General features: G+C 40.7%; 1 protein-coding gene across 3 annotated transcripts in view; it reads left to right on the forward strand.

Moving 5' to 3' along the window:
* Nucleotides 1-21,494, forward strand: part of AFF3 (ALF transcription elongation factor 3) — a 337,349-nt gene that overhangs the window by 286,165 nt on the left and 29,690 nt on the right. For all 3 annotated transcript variants that reach the window (XM_084526939.1, XM_084526940.1, XM_084526941.1), the window contains exons 11-14: nucleotides 3,993-5,045; nucleotides 7,539-7,663; nucleotides 11,887-12,088; nucleotides 14,305-14,429. In XM_084526939.1, the coding sequence (XP_084383065.1) occupies nucleotides 3,993-5,045; nucleotides 7,539-7,663; nucleotides 11,887-12,088; nucleotides 14,305-14,429 (1,505 nt within the window). The remainder of the gene's footprint in view (nucleotides 1-3,992; nucleotides 5,046-7,538; nucleotides 7,664-11,886; nucleotides 12,089-14,304; nucleotides 14,430-21,494) is intronic.

Consider the following 21,494-nt stretch of genomic DNA (forward strand, 5'->3'; position numbering starts at 1 on the left):
TCTGTATCTGTCTTGTTTTCCAAAAAAAATTTGAATGGGGATTAATTTTTTTTTTTAACTAAACCAACAGTAGACACTACCTTCAGATTTGCTCATAGGATTAATGGACTTTAGCTCTTCTATGCACTGTTTTTGGAAAGACTACAAATTAAACTTCCCCGGCCCTCTAGAAAACCATTTGAGGCAGGAGCCACCTCTTAGAGTATGTGTGCACCATGCCTAACTGATGGGAATCTCCAGTTCTAATTTGATAAAGTTCTAGCAGTACTAATAGTAGAAGCAGCAATATTAATCGTCATCATCTTCTTCACCTATGTCTTAAATACAATGAAAAGGCATCGGATTTGTATGGGAATTGCTCTGAACCAAATCTTTGATAGTAGGACAGCACAAACAGGTTATCATATGGGTAAATTAATGTGTGGTTTTCCAATAGGTCAAGTATGTTGCAGGGATGGCTGATTGCTCACTCCTACCCTGCATTGGGTTAATGACATGCACATTATAGGCTATCCAATTTCTCACTGAAAGGGGTATCATGCTTCACTTTTACCATGGTATTAACTACATCTTAGGTTCCTATTTATAATGACCAGCACAGAGTGATCCCATTACACTTGCATTGTTTAACAGCCCTTCACCCAGCAAGTGTTTTGGGATAATGAGTGTTGACAAAGGTTTCATTTGGATGGATGTCACTCATGCCTCTGGTTGCACTTGTAGCCTTGAAGAGACCTGAGATACATAGACATACTTTGTGTGAGTCATCCCACCCAAATCTGGACATTCGTACTGTAGATACCTATATCTGCTCATCACCTCAGCCTCTCCTGTACAATTAGGGGAGAGGAATGGACATTTTTACGGCCCAGATCATCTGGCCTATTTTGGATGTCTATTTCAAGATGAAACAGTTCACACTCTAGAAAAGTAACCCACTGATCAGGGAATGAACTTTTTGACTAGCTCAGATATAGCTATCTATAATATACAGATGAATCCACACACATTTTTTAAACAATAGTATCACATCCTTTTGTTTCTTGATGAAGCCTGGAAGATGTACATCTATAGTACATTGGTCCCTGGAACCATCTTTCTCTGGAAGAGTTTCCTGATATTGGTTTTTGTGACTAATTTATACCTCATTGCAAGTCAGCTTTACTACAGACTATTGTTCCTACTGCTGCTCTCTGTCTGGCCACAACCAGCTTTACTCCAACTAAAAATTGACAAGGTCTCTTCAAGACCTCCATGGAAGTGTATTTCCATGACCTAAGACCATTTTGCTACTTCATCCCTCTGGATCTCCATCCATTTCCGTCCTTACATGCTGCTGAAAATATCTCACTGCAAGCAAACCAACTTTAGTTCCACAGGACCATGTGGAACCTCCCTGCTCAGGGAGGTAGTGTGGACTGGAGAATTAGGGATTTTCTGTTCCTCCCAAAAATAATTGCAGTTGGACATGTGAAGTGTACTGGTAAAAACTTTCCAGTGAATCTTCCCGGTCCTTTTTTTCACCAGGTCTGCTTTTCTCTCCTGGCTGGTCTCTTGCAAGTTACATTGTGTTTGAAAGTGATTTCAAAAAATAGTAATTTTTAGAGAAATCAATTGAGCAAATTACTTGCAAAATAAAACTGGCATCACTCATGTACACTGACAATCTTAAATATTCCAAAACTGTAAAAGGGCCTTAAAATAATTAGAGAAGTTTAAAATTTCTGATTTTCTAGAATCCGTATTCTTTACCTTATCAGCTGCAGGCCTTTTGCTTCTAGCAGATGCATATGAAAGGTTTTTGGGTTTCTGATTAACTGTTTGCAGATACATCTTAAAGTTTCTTTCAGCAGCCACATAAACTTCAATTTTTCTTTAAATAAACCAGATATGTATCTAAGTTCATGACTTGGAGAGCTGAGGCTTTAAGAAAATCTAACAAGTGTCCTGAAAGCCCTGACAAAATTAGCAAAGTTGGCAATATTGCTGATGCTTTTTATTAGACTTTGTAGTTGGCTTACAGGTGGGAGTGTAGCTATTCCACTTAAATAGCAGACATATCACTGTAGGGAAGTACCATATTGACAAGTTATGACGCTTTAGCAGTTAATCACTGTTTTCTGCTGTTTTACTGTTATCCCTTGAAATCCATATTTTGTGAACCACTGTTTTAGAGAATGACAAGGTACATAAAGAGACAGAATGGGATGTAACAGAAAACCTGGAAGATTTTTTTGAACTTTCAAACGGCCCTCACTCTGGCATATACTTAAAGGCAGAGGTGTATTTTTTCTGCACGTTTCTGATATATGTCTTTTTGTTGAATATAACTCCTGAACACTGTAAAGGCCTCCATATATAGTGAACCTTTTATTATATATGTAATAAGTTCAGTATGTACATAATGAATGGCACAAAACGCATCCAACTCTACTCTCAGCAGCAGTCTAAAAAAATGTTGTTTATTTTACACAAAGAGTTAAGAGTCTTAAAAATACATCTTCATCCAAGAGAAATGCTGCCCATTCATTTTCAAGATTTACAAGTCTGGAAAGAAATTCATCATGTATGGTATTAGGGAGTATGATTAAGAAAAAATAAACTTAACGCAATCCAGCAGCTTCCTGTAGGTATTGGCTAGCTGGATAATGAGTAAATTAGACACTTCAGAGGGAGGAATATTTTTATCATATGAATTCCAATGTGTAACTGTTCTGCTTATTTTATGAGTCTTTGCTCCCTGTAGAGTGAATACAGCCCTCCATGGGTGACTCTGAAGACACCCTTGGCTATGCAGAAAGCCTATGCTGCTTTCAGGCACCTCCTTTTAATAGAGGATCCTTTGTGTTGGAGACTGTCTTATATCAGAGACTGTGGATATTCTCTCTTAGGCAAACATTCTTCCAGAGCATCAATAGTTTTCATGTGCAATTACTTAGTTGATCAAATTTTGGTTCCAGTTCAAGAAATTAGGAGACTTTTCACATTGGCTTCTGTTGGTTCAGAATATGGCTGGCCATGCACTCCATCTTTTCTTTTTTTTTTTTTCATTTTATTATGCTCAAATTACTGATTGCAAGAATCATTAGAAAATACTTGCACATTGTTCTGAAATAACATTTTCTGAGCTGTGGTTACATTTGAAATCGTAATTATCCTACTACTTCACTGTCCAAACACCATTATATTTTAGATGTTCTCTTATAACTTGATCATGTTGTGACAGGAACAAAGAGAAAAACTAACAGCCTCACAATACTTACCAAATGAGCATTTGACAATACCACCACACAGCAAATGTTTGTGTCATCTCACAGGATTATAACATCAATACCAGACAGATTATATGCACCGCCTGGTTAGCCTTCCCTCTCCCAGGAGCGACTACGTGCCCCTTTGTATGCTGTTTAAATACTTTTTGTATTTAATGCAAAGATGAAATACATATATATATATATATGATATATATATATATGATATATATATATATATTATATATATATATATCATATATATATATATATATCCCTAGCTTTCCAGCTAGCTATCCTAGTTTAGCCTCTGCTGTATCCCTGCCTTGTTTTCCACCCTTCCTATCACCATTATTTTATTCATTGTTTGGAAACTTGGTAGCATTTCCCAGTAAAGCCAACACCAGTAGCTCTGCATGAATCATCCTTAGAAATTATGACTCATTAAAGCTGTTGTCCTTCCCAACCTCATCCAGAAACCAAAAATATCCCTACCCATGGGGCATGCCCCATCTTTCCCAGCCCTAATGCCTGGCCAGGACCTCTCTCAGGGCAGCATGGTGTGTCCTCACCACCTCACCTTTCCCACCCATGGCCATGGCCAGCAGGTGCCATGGGGCTCAGGGTGGCCCTTTGCCCAGGGTAAAATCTCTTCACTGTTAGTGTTTTGGTGTCCCTGAGGGGACCCTGCAGGCAAGGGCAGAGGGGCTTGGTGCTCATTGTTGTCCACTTCTCTTTCAGCCTGAGCCACCCTCGTCCAACAAGTGGCAGCTGGACAAGTGGCTGAACAAAGTCACCCCTCACAAAGCACCCATCCTGACCCACCATGACGGCCCGGCACTGGAGGCCCATCCCTACTACGGCCACGTGAAGGCGGAGCGGCAGGAAGGCGAGAAGACCCCAGCCACCGGCCCAGCCGAGCACCGCAGCGGGGAGGGCCGTACCACCACCGTCACCACCACCGCCACCGTCGGGGACGGGCCACGGCCCAGGACCGCCAACAAAGCACCAGGCAGCAAGGGCGGCCGGCAGAAGTCACCCCCGGCCGCCGACAGCGGGCCTCCAAGGAGGGCAGCAGGGAAGAAGGCACCGCGGCGGGCTGAGAGGACCTCAGCTGGGGACGGCTCCCACTGCCGTGGGGCAGAGGAACCCGCCGGGAGCCACGGCTTTCTGGAGAGCACCGCTGGTGAGGCACCGAGAGCCCGACCTGTTGGCAGTGGCAGCGGTGGAGGCTGCAGAGCAGGGCACCGCCGGGAGCCCCGCTCGGCCACAGCCGGCGAGAAGCGTCGGGCACGGGGGCCGAGCAAAACGGCACCCAAATCCAAGGAGTTCATCGAGACTGAGTCCTCCTCATCGTCATCTTCCTCTGACTCGGGCTCTGAGTCGGAGCGGGAGGAGCGCCCGCTGCCCAAGGCGCCGGCGGCAGCTGGGGCTGAGCCGCGCACCAAGGACGCGGGGACCGGTGCCGCCAGCAAACCCCACGGCGGCTGCAGTGCCTTTGGCTCCATTAATGCCAGGACTAGTAGTGAAATAGCAAAGGAGCTGGAGGAACAGTTTTACACCTTGGTTCCTTTCGGTAGGAATGAGCTCCTGTCTCCTCTGAAAGACAGTGATGAGGTAAAGTCACTGTGGGTCAACATTGACTTGGCTCTTTTGTCCAGGATTCCAGAGCGTTTGCCCGAAGAGCCGCTGGCAATGAGCGCCGGAGCAAACCAGGCGGCCAGCCTCCCGCAGGGTAGTAGTGCTGACCCCCCCGCAGAGAAGGGTTTACCAAAATCTAGAAGGAAACGCAAGGTGAGCTCCGGGAGATGGGGGTGGCTGCTTGGGGTGGGAAGGGGGACACAGCCCAGCCGCGGTCAGTGAGCATCACTTGTGCCCATGTCCAGCACTCAACAGTGGTGTCCTCACTGGGCTTTGTCCCCTCACACCACACTGGAACCAACAAAACCCCAAGGGTGGTGAAACTCCTGGACCCGAGGAGCTGGTGTTGTCTGCTGGCACATGGCTTTTTGTACTCTGGTGAAAGTGAAGTCAGATAGCTTTTCCTCCTGAGGCTTCTTGCAAAACCAGAGCATTTGGAGGTGATGCTTGTTTTGGCATAGGGAACATTCTGGCACAGTCTGTACGATATCACCACATATCTGGAAAAAAAGCGAGGAAGCATCCTTTTTCCCTTCTTATTGACAACAATAGAATCCTTCAGTCCCTGCAGGCAGCCCTGGCTTATCAGGGACCTGCCTAGCTCTGCTGCTTAATTCACTGACACTTCTGCAGCTCCCTGCTACCTCAGGACCCCCACACGAATGTAAGAGGTGAGAGGGTAGCTGACAAGCCGCCCTGTCCCCAAGCAGCACCAATGCAGCAGCCAGGTGGGCACAGCCCTGTGGTCATATCCATCCCTCTGCCATGCCACTCCTGCACATTTTCAGAGCTGCCAGGTGCACAGGCTTTATCCCTGCTGAGGAGTTGCCTCCACCCCATGGCTGCAGCTGTCCATCAAGAAGGCTTTCCAGTCCATTGGTACCAATCTGCCCCCAAAAGTCACTCTGAACTGGAATTGCCATCTGCCCGATTTCTGGATGGCTTTACTGTGCAGTTGTCTGTCACCCTCTGAGCTACCATATGTGTGCAGACTGATCTGTATGTTTCTTGGGATCATTTAACCAAACAGCTCTTTCATTTTTTTCTCTCATTATTTTTTGGCTATTTTTTTAGTATCTGAAAGTATTTTTTTTTAGTATCTGAACTATTCTAGCTACTGGTAGAGCAATAGCAGAGAGCCCTGCTATGTTTTGAGATGCATTTGTCTGCATTTTCTTTAGGAAGTAGCATGGAAGTAATTGCATAATACAAAATGATGGGGACCAGGTCAAAGAGTGGCAGAAGTAAAAGATTGATGTTTTGTGCAATAGGAAATGTCTGTGTGATGTTGCCAGCTGGTACATCCAGAATAAAACAGGGGGATATGATAAAAGAGCGAAATAAATGCAGCCATTCTAGAAATGCTTAATTTGACTTTCCGTGGCACAAATTATCTTTTAGTCTTCTGTCTTAAAGCATTGCTGTTGTTGGTGGTTTTAGTGTTACAATAAATACAATGGAGTACCAAATTGCTTCTTTGCCTGTAGTAAGACCCTCACTGTGATAACTGCTATGCAAACACACAATATGTGTTCCCCCTTCTCAAAATAAGAATAAGTCTAAAAAGAATGGATTATCAGGCATAACTACAAAATTAGATAGAGGTCCTTATCACTTCCACATCTGTCATGATCTCAAGAAGGGCAAAGTACAGATAGAAGAGGATGGTTAAGCACTAAGGTGGAAGAAGATCTTCACTCCTGTGGGGTGTGATCTATGTTAACCCCATAGCAGCAGCCACAGTGGCAGTGGATAACACAGAAAATGTTGTTGCCATGCAGCAAAGCAATAAACACAGCAAAATCAAGAGATCACGAGTAAAACTCAGTCATCAGTGGAAATTGGATAATGTTAGATGTGGAAAGGGATGTAGACTTCATAGAATGCTGGGAAAACAGGGTCACTGGGAAACAATGGTAGGACCTAAGGAATTCAACCAAAGTCAAATAGTGGCAGGAAACAGTGGCTGCATTCATACTGCCAGGACAGATAGGGCCAGGATGCAGCACCAAAGGATGGCACACAGTCATCCACTTTGTTTGATTGTTAGCATGCTTGCTAACGTGGTTTTGGCCTAGGCCAACTTCTGCTCTTCCAGAAGGTGTCTGGCCCCTGGCCTGGGACCAAACCAACTAAGATGGCTCCCTAAAAGGCAGTCCAAATGTGATACAGCTTGGTTTCAAGGAGGAGCAAGTTACATGCATGGAAATGAGCTGTGCCATGCTGGCTGGCCTCAGGGCCTGCTGCTGATCTGTTGTATTTACTAGCACAGGCATAGTTATTGATGACAAGAAAAGAGTGGGAGAGACAAGAAGAATGAGGTTGAGGACTAGGCAAGAGAAAAGTGCACAGGAGACAGGCAAAGATGGCAATATAAAGAAAAAAAATATCCTGAGATGCGAGTGGGAATATGGTTGAAGCAATTCAAGTTTTATATTGTACTCTATCTTATACTCTACGTTTACGTACTGCCTCTTTAGATTTTAGTTTTTCAAGACGTGAACCAATCTTCTCTGATCGCTGTTAGGTATATGCTTGAAGGAAGCATCAAAATGCCAGAAAATACCAGCTCCTGATTTGTCAAAATACTTTCAGATCTATCGTAAATCCAAAACCTACAAGATTATTATTTTTCTCTTTACTCAGTGTGAGAATGAAGAAGAATACAGAGATATCAAGAAGACTCATTTAGAGCGAGAGAGTTCTTCACGATTAGCTGCCTCTGCCCATAACATCACAACAGCAAATCACTGCAATATGAATGAAAATAGGTAAGCATTTTCCTTCTTATTTACCACTGAGTCAGACAACTAGTTGCAGTTTAATGTCGTGTGTTATTTTTGCCTTTAATAGGATTTATTTTTTAATTATCACATTTTATGTTGAAAAATTGCCCAGTGCATTCTGCTTTCTTCTAGTTTAATGAACAAGTTAGCAGCTCTGACACATTTATATACTTGCATTTTTGTTGTATTGCACAAAGTTGTGAGTTCAAGTGCAAGGCTCATGGAACGAGTAATTATGGCTAGAGTAGTGCGATCATCCAAGACATATTTTCAAACACTGTCTTGTAGGCACCAATTCACATGTGCAGCCATCTTTTCTTTCCTTTGTGTTACGAGTTTCAAACTTAAAGTTTGACTGTATGTCTGGGTTTAAATGCAATTGTCTGTAAACTCTGTTTAGATTGCAAAAAATATTCATAACAATGCCTGCAATACTCAGTTCCAGAATATGCATGAGATCCAATATTTTCAGATTACAAGCAATCTATTCTGTTTAAATAAGGTATTTTAGTGCAAGGAACTCAGATTTTAAAAACAATTACATTTTAAAAGGATGAAGGGTGTGAAAAAGACAATGAATATTTAGCTATATTCTGGCATGGTTTGTGTACACAGACCCCTATCAATGTCAGATCAATCATTCTGAATCTTTCTGGAGCATTCTAGCAGTGAAACTTTGATGTCTTTTCAAAGTTTAGCTGCATGCTGTTTAGTACACATTGGCCACCAGTATTTCAAAAATATATTATGTTTTTTTTCTGGCAATATTAGGGTATGTCTTAGAGTGGAGTTGCTAAAATTAGAGAATATTTGTATTTATTGTAGTAGGCTTTTCTATTGTACACATCACTGATGAGTTTGAGCAATTCTTGTCATTAACTGGACAAAATCATGATGAAAACTGGTATATATACTGCTGCTTACTGAGAAGTTTTAATTCAATTTATTTGTCCTGGTATAAGTCACATGTTTCATAAAGTGGAAAAAAAAAAAAAAAAAAAAAAAAAAACATACACAAAACTGTTTTATTGTGAGTGACTGCATGCAGGCAAGACATTCCTGTGTGGAATAATTGCCGGAGGTGACTTCAAAATTAAACTTATATTCACATTTTAAAGAAAAGGTATAGCATTGAAGAAACTTCCAGGCTGCATTCCATAGAAGTTCCCTAGGCCTCCAATCTTAGATGTTGACCACACTGGGGGAACTTGGTGTGCTAACTCTAAGAGGAACAGGACAGAGGGTGGAGTGGAGTGGAGACACTGTGGCCAGGCTCTGTGATAAGATGGGAACTTGAAGGTACATCAGAACCGATAAGCTGCATATTTGCTACCCTGGGCCAGCAGCCTGCCACATTTTTGACAAAATGCTGTCCTTTTGGTGAACTTTTCCCATTATAATATCATTATTATACCAAAACACACCTCCATCCCAAAGGCTACCTGCCTCCGGGGTGTAACCATGCCTCACTGAGCTTTCACTTTAATTTTTTCTAGTCTGTACCTTTAAAAGCAAAGTGAGAGAATTTCACTCTAATCATAACAAAGGTATGTATGACTAGAGTCACTCAATCTCCACCTGAAAGATAAAAATATATATATAAATTAGCTTAAGGGAGAGAGGATGTTAGGGAAATACCATCATGTTAGGGAAGATACTCTCGCATAAGGAAAGATACTTTCTGACTTCTGGGATTAGTTGACAGGCTGAGCCTCTCTTTCCTCCCATTGGGACACCTTTGGGTAAGATTCGAACACTTGATTATGCCAAGTGCCTCCCCGGGAAACTTAGAAATCTCTGTAGAGCCACTTTATATCTTTAAATGCATTTGTAGCCAGGCAGTTTTACTTATACTCTTGGTATTTGCACATGCTTTGCTGACAATGAATTTATCACAGGCAATCCAAAGAACCTGTGTATCTGTTGCTTTAATAAACTGCACTAACGCATTAATCTACCTGTGGTAGTTCTCACTGAACACAACCAAACTCTTTAAGAGTGGCCGTGGTAGTTCATGGAATGCAACTAGGCTGAGGGTGTGTTATGTTATTTGTGCATCCGTAATTGCATTAAAAATTGTACATTAAATACATTGTATTAGGTGCTCCTCGTAGAAAATGTGCATTAAAGAAATATATTAAAAAAAAAAAAAAAAAAAAAAAAAAGGTCTTAAATGAATATTCACCCCCTAATTCTTCCTGGGCCTGCCCTAATTCCAAGAAGTCCAGGTGTTTTATGCTACTGTAGGTCACAATATCAAGCTCCTGAGGCTGTAGCTAAACCAGCAGCATGTGTGTCAGGACATCCTGTCCCTCTTGCAACCAGCAGCCACTCATTCTAGCACATCCCCCTACAGTTATGCCAGCATATCTGCATGTGGAGCCCTCCTGTAAATTCACTCAAGAAACTTGTTTGAAACTTGTGTCAGCACAGCTGGGGGTTGGTAGCAAAAAGGGGAGCAAAAACATCTTCAGACATGAGCATTTTATATTCCAGAACTACAACCTGATGTGCAGACTGAGGAAGGCTCTGTTTGACACAAGAGGCTGCAGTGACATGCACAGATACCCTAAATATCTTACACCTACATTGGTTGCCACAATTCCAAGTCTCAGCAGAGCAGAGCTCACTGCAGGTTGTTTTTTTGTGGCTTCTCAGTATAATAAGGTCGTGCTGCTGCAGCTCGACTGCTCACAGTATCCTTTGGTGGGCATAAGCAAAGTGCCAGAAGGCATGCAAAAAATCTGCCACACAACTAGAAATTGTATCTACTCCTCACAAGCCCTGGGCCAAGCTTTTGAGGCTTGGGTAGGAGCCCTCCAAGGAGCAATGGCTTCCAAGGAATGATGGCTTCTTTTGGATTATGAAGCCCTGCATTTTGACAGTGATGTATAGACATGGCTAGCCAAGATATGGTTTTATGTTTGAAAAAGGGAAAGGAAATAACAGCATCAGCCTTCACTTTGAAAACAGTGCTAAAGATCTTATTTTCCTTAGAGGGAAAAGAAGAACACAGTTGTCCTTTTTACACACCCTGATTCTTGCATTCATAAAGAGCATTGGTCATTAAAGTAAAACAGTTCATGTTGTATTTTAAAAGTACTACACTGTGGGAGACAGGAACGGTTCTGAATTATGATTTATGGCTTCTCTCACAGATAGTTTTTAAAGATATGCCAGATAAATGGACAAATGTATGATAAATGCACATTTAATTAGCTCTGTTCTCTGAAATGATGTACAGAAATAAAGTATATTTTGTACCATATTCCTTTTTGTGATTCCATTAAGTGTATACTGCCTGATACAGTAACTATAAAGAAGTGAGAATTGTCTATAAAAAGTAATAGGCTGAATAAAGGGGAGTATGACAGGGGAAGGTATTGTGTTAAAATAGTCTGTCTGACCTTAATCACAGTTGTAGTCTTAATGCAAACCATTTCCATTAAAAAAATGTTTATTTTGTGTGTGTTGCTTTAAAATTTTCAGATAAATGTATTTTTTTTTCAGATTAGTGCAACTAAAGCTTATTTTGGGGATATTTTTATGGTTTGTTTGACTTCTCATCCAAAACTTCCCTCAAATAAGTGAAAGTTGAAAATACTGTGTAGCTTTTTTCTTCAGAAGAAGGAGCAGCTCAAATTGCTGTGTGTCTACTGTTTGCATGTGTTTTCCTTTGTCTGCAGTACCAGCTTACCTTTCTTTGTCTTCAAAATCTGTGTTAGATTAGTATAAACAGCTCTACCAAGGGCTGGTCATTGAACACAAAGACAACACAGCCATCTTTAAGCACATTTCCTGTTTTAGTTCACATATGGCTTTATTGCCATGGCTTATAAATTGTCACCTGTAATGGTGAAATAAGGCTCCATAACCTAAACTTACACTTCAGAGCCTAATCTTCGTCTCCAGCTATCCCTTAAGAGATGGTGAGCAAGTGGCCATTTATCTCTGTATTTTTTTCAAGTACTCTGTTACAGACTTTATATTAACTCCAGAATTACAATTTGCCTTGAAGGGAAAGAGGAGAAACATGATACAAATTTGTAAATGAACTCTTGGTCCCCATACTGTAAGCTTGTTTCCAGATACCAATAGACTTTATCCTGCCAGCAGGTTTTAAATTCAAAGTTTTGGTAATATATAAAACATTTACCTTTCTCAAAGCCAGCTTTGTGACACTCCATTACTGTAATTTCCATTTCCAGCTTGGCAATACCAATAAATAAAAATGAGAAAATGCTTCGGTCACCTGTCTCTCCCCTCTCTGATGCATCAAAACACAAATACTCCAACGATGATTTAACTTCCTCCAGCAGACCTAATGGCAGCAGTCTATTACCTTCCATCTCCTCCAGCAAAAAACATAAGGGTGAAATCCAGTCTCAGCCACATCCCGGAGACTTCAATGTAAGTTTATGCTGTTGTTCACAATATAAAACCTAGCTGTATATTTTTCACTTTGTATTGCAGTCCATGATAGCTTTGCAGAATGTTACAGAAAAAAAAAAAAAAAAAGAAGAAAAAAAAATAGCAATAATGAATGTTGTACTGTAAGTTCAGTTTTTCTGTTTTGGAGTTTAGCAAGGCATAGAAGAAAGACAAGTCAGGCTGTAAATTAGACAAATAACAAAAGCTACATAAGCAGAAGGCTAATGCTAGTGGCCCAAAATGAATGGATTTAGGCCTCTAGAGTATTGCTTGGGCATAATGCAGAGCCGCTGTATCCAAAAATGTGGTGCATAAGGCCTCTGCTGTATAAGGCCTCTGCTCAGACACTGCCTAACCATTAGTGCGCCTGCAGTTAGGTAATCCTCTATATCTTCCAAAGAATATTCTCAGACACTTCTGCTTACTGCTGACACCAGTGAACAGCTCAGCACCAGCCTCACAACTCAGCTCCACCAGAGCCCAGTCATTCAGACACTTATCCCATCATACTCTTCATCATGCCTTTTCTCCTTGCAACAGAAATTGTTTATATATTTTATTCAATGCTTATTTGTTTTTTACTCATATGTTATTTGAAACATGAGAGGCTTCAAAACCCTATGTATTTGTGCCTAAGCAACTTTTAGGAAAAGAAAATACCTGAGTTGTAGCAGTGGTCGCTTCCAGACACTTTTGGTTTTGGAAACCTGTGGGGATAACTGCCCATAAAGTCAGATGTATATACTGTTTTTTTTGTTGTTGTTGTTTTGTTTTTTTTTTCGACAGTGAAGGGAGAGGTAGTAAGTATAATCTTAATTTTAGACATTTAAAAAAACAAGTTATTGTAAGTTATATTTTTCAAAAATATCTCACAGATGCTTTTGGTAAATTGAAATAAAATTAAGTGCATAAAATATGCCAATAAAAAGGCATTTTAACATATAGTAGTGATAAATTTATCTTTTCACGGATTAAATGTAAATTCTTAAACATTTAAACTTCTAAAACATAAGTTTAGAGGTTTATAACCCATTCAGAATTATAATGATATGAGTCTTCACTGGATATCTTGAAAACAATTTAAATTCCTTCACAGGCAAATGTGCTGGAAATCAAAAGTAGAAGGTGATTGCTTTATGATCCACACCCTTAGCAAATGCATTTCACTGAGATTTTCTGCATAGCCTAGCAATGCACCATTTGGTCAACATTTTAACAACCTTTGCAATAAAATTCTTATGTACCTGATTATTCATCTGAAAACTTTAGCCTACTGAACTGATCTTGATGTGCCATATAGAATATGAAAGCTCATGAACTATAAATGTTAAACTTAGCTTTGTTTTACCCCATCTTCCCATTGGGTATCTAGCTGGCATGCCTGAGTGCTCCCTTGAATTTCTGTTAGAGACCACAAGCTGGGGAGTTGTTCATATCCATTTTAACTTTTTGTCCATTTCACTATTAAGTTTCCATCTCCCACCTGAAGGAGAACTAATAGTGATTTCTGGCAGTGGTTACAAGCCAAGAACAACCTGAGGCTGTCTGCTTTGCACTGTACCAGTGCGTGGTTGCCCACACAGCATGTCACCAGGTGGTAGGAAGGGCTCATGAGGCCGCATGAAGAACAGGGCTGCAGCTGAGAGAAAGCATAAGACCCTGCCAAAAGCTGTGCTTCAGCTGTGGTACAGAGCAGTGATCTTTCAAGCTCATCAGAGACCCAGAGAAGAAAAAAGCCTGGGCCTTGGGTGACAAGTTCTCAACACACAGGCACATTAGCGGCGCGGTGTGGAACAAGTCAAAGAAGTGAGCCTTGCTCTCCTGGGGCTAGGTACAATGCTAGTTTGGAAGCTGAAGACTAGAGATGTAACTCGATCTTCTAAATGACCACAACAGATCTATTCTTTAATAATTTCACTGACTGTGTTACAGAGCATTTTGATAGTTACTAATAGTTCAGCTCCATTCTGTCTGTATATCGCACTGAAACTCGAGCCCTTTACAAAGTGCTCTGGTTGGTATTTGTGAAGTCATGGCTATCGGTGACAGGACAGTTATACATACTCCTTGCTGAAATAGTAGGAAAGCTAACTGGCACTTTACAACACAATGCAAAGACACTCTGTTGTTTATTAGTGGCTTTTTTGAAGTTAGTAGCCAATTCCTCAATGTCTTCTATGCTGTTTGTTGTCTAGAAAGCAATTCACATCAATTCAGAAAACGTTCTCTGCAATAAGCCACAGTCCCAAACAGAGCCTTGGTCACCTCTGTCCGGCACACCCAGGGACTGCAGAAGGACAAAGCTTATCTTTGATGACATGTAAGTACAGATGGCTTTAAAATAAAGTAAACCATGTAGTCCAGTAGTATTTTAGTAACGCTGTACATTGAGCAATGGATGAGACATACTGTATGAAGTCTTTGATTTTGGTCCCTTCCAACCCAAGCTATTCTATGATTCCATGAATCTATAATTCTACGATTCTATCATTCTATGATTAAGGCTTATTAGTGCTCTCAGAGCTCAGACATTAATTCTGTACACCTCAGACTACTTACATGTACACATTCATATCAAGGGAGGGTGATGCCTTCTTGTGTGCCCTTTGAAGCAGGGGAGAGGACAGATGGGAGTGTTGACAGCTGCTTTTGTTACTGCTACTGCTGATCAGAAAGAAAGGTATTACAAAGGCAGGGTGAGTAGGAAGCAGCGGTAGTTGCATGAGTATCTGAAGGGATACCTGCTCCTCCCCATCTCCAGTACAGCCTTCAAACATCCCTGCCCTCCTTTGAAAATAATTTCACCTTGTAATTGTTTTTATTTTCTTTTTGGTAAATTAAAACTGCTGGTTTGCTTCCCAAGGTCATTTAGGATATGATATTATTAAAAGTATGAAGTTGAAACTGAATGTTGGAATCCTAATATTTAGAAAACCCAGATTTTTTTTGCCTAGTAATGTTCTGGCCTAAAAATACTGATTTTTCTGGCTAGTGTAGAAGAAATTTTGTTCAAGCTATGTCTCAGACTGCCTCTAACAAATACAGTTCCATGAGCTGCGTGACCTTGATGCACCTTTTGTTCTTTCACAATTACACCCACCACATCGCTCACTCTTATATACCTAAGAAAACCCTGGGAAAACAGCCCTGTTTCCTCATGAACTGTTTTCTACCAGAACAAATATTTTTAATAATTACTGGTAATAAGAATTGTAATAATTGTAAGGCTCATTCATATGACCTAGTCTCAGAGACAACTAGAGGGATGACAGCATCTCATAACGAGAATCCAGGGTTCCTACTGTAAGATGTAAATAATTCACATAGACTTCTAAAGGACGTAAATGTATTGTATGTCAAGAAAAGAAGGCTGGTGAGATTAATTTCTGCGTGCATTCATGGAAGTCATGAGGAGATGTAAATTCAATAAATGTAATCATTCTTTCTTCCCCTTTTGAAGAAAACTCTCCCTTGTGTATATATCCTCATTTTCCCTCCTTCTCGACTTCCCTCCATGCTATTTTTCAACTTTTGCAACACATTTATTCAACAATTTCCATTGAGGAAACCTCAAACTGTTTAGAAGTACTACCCAACTCTTCATATCTCTTGAAATACTATATCATCTGTAATTTACTTGCAACTGTTCAGTTTTTCTGCACTGTAAATGCACATACAAGGCAAAAAGGTATCATTGTACTTGATAAAAGTCAAAATGTAGGATGTGCTCATCTGTTTGGATTAGAAAAAAAACACAATCAGAAACACCTACAACAGAACTATTGTGTATCTTCATCAGATTTTCCCTCAAGATGCTGACAAAACACTGGGGTACCATTTTGGCTTTTTTCCCCCTAGAACACTGTCATAGGAAAACTGCTTTTTCTGTCTCTGTCATCTAAGAGGCCATTATCACTTGCTTTCTCCATTAGTGATACATGTGATTTCTCTGGCAGGCATCTTCAATAAAGCTGTTTCACCTTTTCAGAGGGAGATACAATAAAACTGTTAGTATATAGTGCCTTCCATGTAGAGTGTCCCTGAGCAATTTGCAGCCCATAAAAAACATAAATAGATAAATAAAAAACAAAAAGTAAAAAAATCTGAAAAGCCAAATAAGATAAAACACGGAAGTCAAATATGTCTTAATTTAGCCTTAAAAATAGAAATGGTTAAATGCCCGTTGTGCTAACTAGAGGAGGGAGATTTTCATGTCATGCAACTGTCATCCACAAGCTGTATCTAGGAAACACCACCAGAATACCAGCTATACTAGACCTTGACTCTGAAATTACCATGTAGAGAAGTCACTGAAATGTAGCAGATTGGACTGGCTGCAAATGTTAAGTGTCAACAGATTCGACTCACATGTTAGAAGGATCAAATTAAACATGGCAGCCAATGTCTTTCAAATCCTTGTACGACCACAGCAGAATATTTGAAGAAATGCAATACAGTGTATCTAAAATTATGTGGTAACCCTAATGGCAGTATTTTGTCCAAAATGATGCCTATGTATTATTTCATCTCATAATCCATGACGTTCTGATTTACAGTAATCCAGACATGGCTTTAATCAGCCTCTATAGTTTGAAGAGACTAAATCTCTTATATTTGATTTAAAACAACAACTAATTTTTTTGACCAATCAGTGTCTCTTTGCTTTATTCTCAATTTATTTTCTCCAGATCATTGACAACAGCTGTCACTAGCAATAAATTGGAACACAAGTAGGTCAATAAAAACTATATCTTGCTTGGCAGAGTGCTGTATACACATGCATCAAAATATAAAAGTAAATATAGCTAACAGTCTTCAAAAGGCAGCCAAAATACTACTTTCCCTGTTTTGCCATTGTTTACTGCCTGTTCTGAATATGCTTCAAGGTACCCAGCATGGCACATGTATAAATGACATCAGTGATGTTTCCAGTATTAATTCTTAACAAGATTTCCTGGATTTTTGGCCATTCTGACTCTATAAAGAGAACATTTTAAAGGCTACATCATAATGCTTCAAGCCAAATTCAGTCCTGTTGTAATTTTGCTGAATGATAGAATTCCCAATAACTGCATTTAGGAACAAAGTCTGTTGTCCTTGACATGATAAGCACAGACATGCTGTGGGTGCCTGAGGGTACAGTTCCACACCCTCCTCCAAATACGGCATGTGTGGTATGAAAGGAGCAGAGCACACCCAGCTTTCCCATTTCTCCTTATGGCTAAATCATAACTTGTTCCTCAGGATTGCTTTCTTACTTTCATTGTGCCTTACCCTTTCAAACTTGGAGTGAGTTTTTTTCACTTCCATTTATTTTCCATTTTTTTCTGGCCTTATAGGAGCAAGGTAATACACCTTTAGCATTTTTATCCAAGTTTTTTTATTATTATTTTTTTATCTTTTGCTGAACATTTTTTTCTGCCTTCATGGATTTAGGTGCTACATACACCCAACAGGTTGATATTCTCCCAAATTCAGGGACATACACTGCTGTGGGATAGTATTAATGTGTTTGTTTGTCTATACATAAATCATATGGCCAAGAAATATTCCAGCTGTAAAGATGTTATGGATATAGCTCATAAGGAGCTGAAGAGAACTTCTTATCACACCTCTCAGTTTCAGCTTGGACCCAAATCTCTCATTTTCAGTGTCCTTTTCATTGTTCCTCTGCCTCAAGGCAGAAAGGAAAAGGTGCTCTTGAGCTGTGGCTCCCACACAACCGCTGGAATCCAGCACACTTTACCTTGCCCAAAATTCCTCAAGGACTCCTGGTCTTCTGAAGTGTTTAGAGAGATTTCTGGAGTGATGAGAACATTTTCAGGAGCATGGTTAAGGAAAAGGAATTCCTTCTTTCTTCTCATCGGCAATCTAAAATATTATTGGCCATATGGACCAACATCTGCTGTACCAAGGTCCTCACAAATTCATATGCTTACTTTGGGGTGTTCCCATTTTCTTGGCCTTGGGGGATTTCAAGACTTCATCTGATCGTTCCATTCTTCCTCTCTTTCCCTTTTAACTTGTGGCACTGAATTTTCTTACGTGCACACTGTTCATGAGAAAACAACATTAAGCTCTTACATAGCAGACACTGCCTCGGTGATTAAATAATTAAATTGCCTGTTCTCTGCATGACCACCTACCCCCTTTCTTTATAGGCCACTTTGTAAGAGCTTGGTTTGGTGGGAAATAGATGCTTAATCGGCTCCAGCAGGAGATTCTCACGGGGTAAAGGATTTATAGCCATTATTCCCTGTTGCCAAAGAAAAGCTGGGGCTGTGGACCTCGTTTGAACTAACAGGCTACATCCATGCCGCTCCTCTGTCCCTATGGGCAAGCGATCCAGCACTGCTTATGGTTATATGATTAAACTGTCTTCACTCCCCAAAACAAAAAACACTCACTGCCTCCTGAGAACAGCCCCTGGCCTGTGCTGTCCCCCAGCTGTGCTCAGGCATTGTCTGGGAGAGAGCTCAAGACTGTGCCAGGGAGAGTATTAGCAATTAAACAGCATGGACATCAAATGATAGAGCTGGTATCCTTGCTCTGTTTATTTCACCAGCACAGACACAGCCAAGGTTTCAGACGTACCGTCACCCAGCAGTTTCACCCGCACCTTGGCTTCTCACTCACCAGTGCTGGGATCACCAGAGCTGGCTGCCAGGTACTCCGTCTCACAGAAGTCTCTATCTGCCTTTGGATTTCAGTCGCCTCTTGGGAAGTCAGGGTGTGATTCCATGACATTTTAAAACAATGTGAGTCTGGGCAGCTGTGGTCCTGCCCTCTCTCCCTAGGTTTGACTGTAAAGGCTTTCCTCAGCCTCTACTGAAATTAGTTGATTTCAGAATATTTATCTAGCATACTACAAAAGAGATACAACTGCAGTTTATCTGCAAGGCTGTGAGATTTTCTCCCTCTGCTTTTAATACAGGAGCTCAAGTGCCTATTGTTAATACTTCTTTCATTCCTCCCTCTTCACATGCACACTTTGCCCTCGCATGTTTTAGTCCAGGTATTGATTTCACATGAATATCTTTAAGTCATGAATCTGGGTCATGCCCAGGAATTAGTAGTGGATTTTGACTCTTTCTCTCAGTCTCTCATATTTCACCACATTGACATAGTTATTCTGGGGAATGTTGTGTTTTTGCCAAAATAGGAATCCCCACTTATTTTAACTTTCTGCGTTTCATTTAAATTAGGTGCCATGCTTTAATTTGGGTTGCTTTTTTTTTTTTTTTTTTTTCCCCAACAGTAACTGTCTTTCTAGGTATCTGAACTATTCATCTATTCATTTAATCTAAACCATTGACCTGGTTATATTAAGCCCATCAAGATAGGAGTTGTGCAGTTGTGTGATTGAGTAAATTTTTCTTACATTTGGCCTGACTCCAATCAGATCCTTTGTTCCCGTGTTTCTGAAATGCCTATAGCACTATCATATAAATGGGTCACCAATGCTTTCTCTGCCCTCTATTATGCTCCTCTGTTGAACTTCCCAGACCTGCTGGGTCTACCACAGTGAGCATGAGAGTCACATAACTGGGTACCTGCCTCACGCAGTGCCATGGGACCCCTGTGTGCCACGTCCCAGACACAGCAGTTAAGCAGCATTTATTTTCAGTTGTGGAATGGGCAGAAGGCCGTGATGCATCGGGGGAGAACACTATTTTGTACAGTAATACCCGCTTCCCAGCTTCAGCCCCATTCTTCACCCCCAGCATGAATCTTTCCCTACGACCCAACGTGTCGGACATGATCCTGACACATCTCCAGGTATAACCCCAACCGAAACAGCAAATAGGCAGGACAGTATACACCCACATTTTACTTTATGTGGTTATCTTGCCCTTAGAGGATTTTCTTCTCTTCTTGGACTGAAAGTTCAGGGCCTGCTGGCACAACTTCAAAACTGGACATGGGCTGGCCCTGGCTATACCAGTATCTTCTGGTCTGCCTCTAGCTCTGACCAAACTCCAAGGTTGCTCGTTTTGTTCCCTTCCAGTACACACACTTTTTTAGGGGCTAGACTACTAAAGTTGTGAAACTGGTCCTATATTTAGAATTATGATTTAAGCTGCTTTTATTATGTGCAATTGTTGTACACTAAGGAAGCACTAGTTTGTTTTTTTATAACACTTCAGCATCATTATCTCTGAAGGGTATTAAAATATGCACTTGGCTACATTTATGATGTTTAATTGAACTTTTATTAGTTTTTTTTTAAATGTATCCTCATAAAGCACCATACCACAGTAAGAAATAATGTTCAAGTGGAAGATTATGTAAATGAAGCAGAAAATGCTATAGTTTAGTATTTAGTTCATGTAAAATATAAAAATTAGATGAAAAACGTGCTTTTGAATGCAGTTATAATTAAAATTGTATATTTGAGTCTCAGCTATACCGTACTCTGTAAATACCAGCAGTTGCGCTGAGTTTCAAGATTATGTTGCAGTAGATGCCGATAAATTACTGTACGAAGCAAAGCTTTTATTGATTCACTTTGTTTGATTCTCTTCCCCCTTTTTTACTGCACGAGTTTACATTTTTGCAATTATCTGCTAAACTGGAGTAAATTAAATTCACAGAAGGTAGCAAAAGACAAAGGTGGCAGAGATGCACTGTAATGGCATACAGCTAAATAGGATGTTGAGGGAGAACCATACACACACTAGCATTTTACCTGGGTAATAGTAACACCACTCTCAGGAGCTCAACAGTCCGGAAATTCTCAAAGGCTGCTTCTGGAACGGGAGTAATTACCATGCCCACAGCCATCTCACCTCACGCTGGGATCCTGTGCAACATAACAAGGGATGGAAATGCTGTATTTCCTGCTGGTTTTCGACAAGCTCCCACAGAAAGTGGTGGCAACGTGAGTGAGAGAAATTCTGGACAGTAGCAGATTGTTTGATAAATCTCGTCCTGGATTCAGCCACAGACATGCTACTGAGGCTGCCCTTGTCAAAGTCATAAATGGTTTGAATACCACTGCTGAAAAGGAAGCCTGGCCTTGTTTGTACTATCAGATCTAGCCATGGGGGGGTTATTCTGTAAAAGGCTGGATTCTGTTGCAGTGCCTAGGTGACTGGCTAGCATTGACTGAGAATGCGTTGAACTGGTTCCAACAGTACTTGATTGCTTTCCCCAATCAACATAGTAGGGTAAATTCTCCTCGAGAGCAGCCAGTTTCACATAATGACACTTGATCCCAGGGAGAATTCACCAGCAGCCTGACTTAGTTGGCACTGATGCTTTACACTCTTTCTCTTGCCTTTCAGAGAGATATATGAGATGCATTAGAGCAGTGTATTAGAACTCCTTTTTGGCTTTGTTGAAGAGGACTATATTTCTACAAGTACCAACAATCAGATATTCA

The sequence above is a fragment of the Aythya ferina genome (genome assembly GCF_964211825.1).
Source record: "Aythya ferina genome assembly, chromosome: 1".
In the NCBI taxonomy this organism is placed as follows: Eukaryota; Metazoa; Chordata; class Aves; order Anseriformes; family Anatidae; genus Aythya; species Aythya ferina.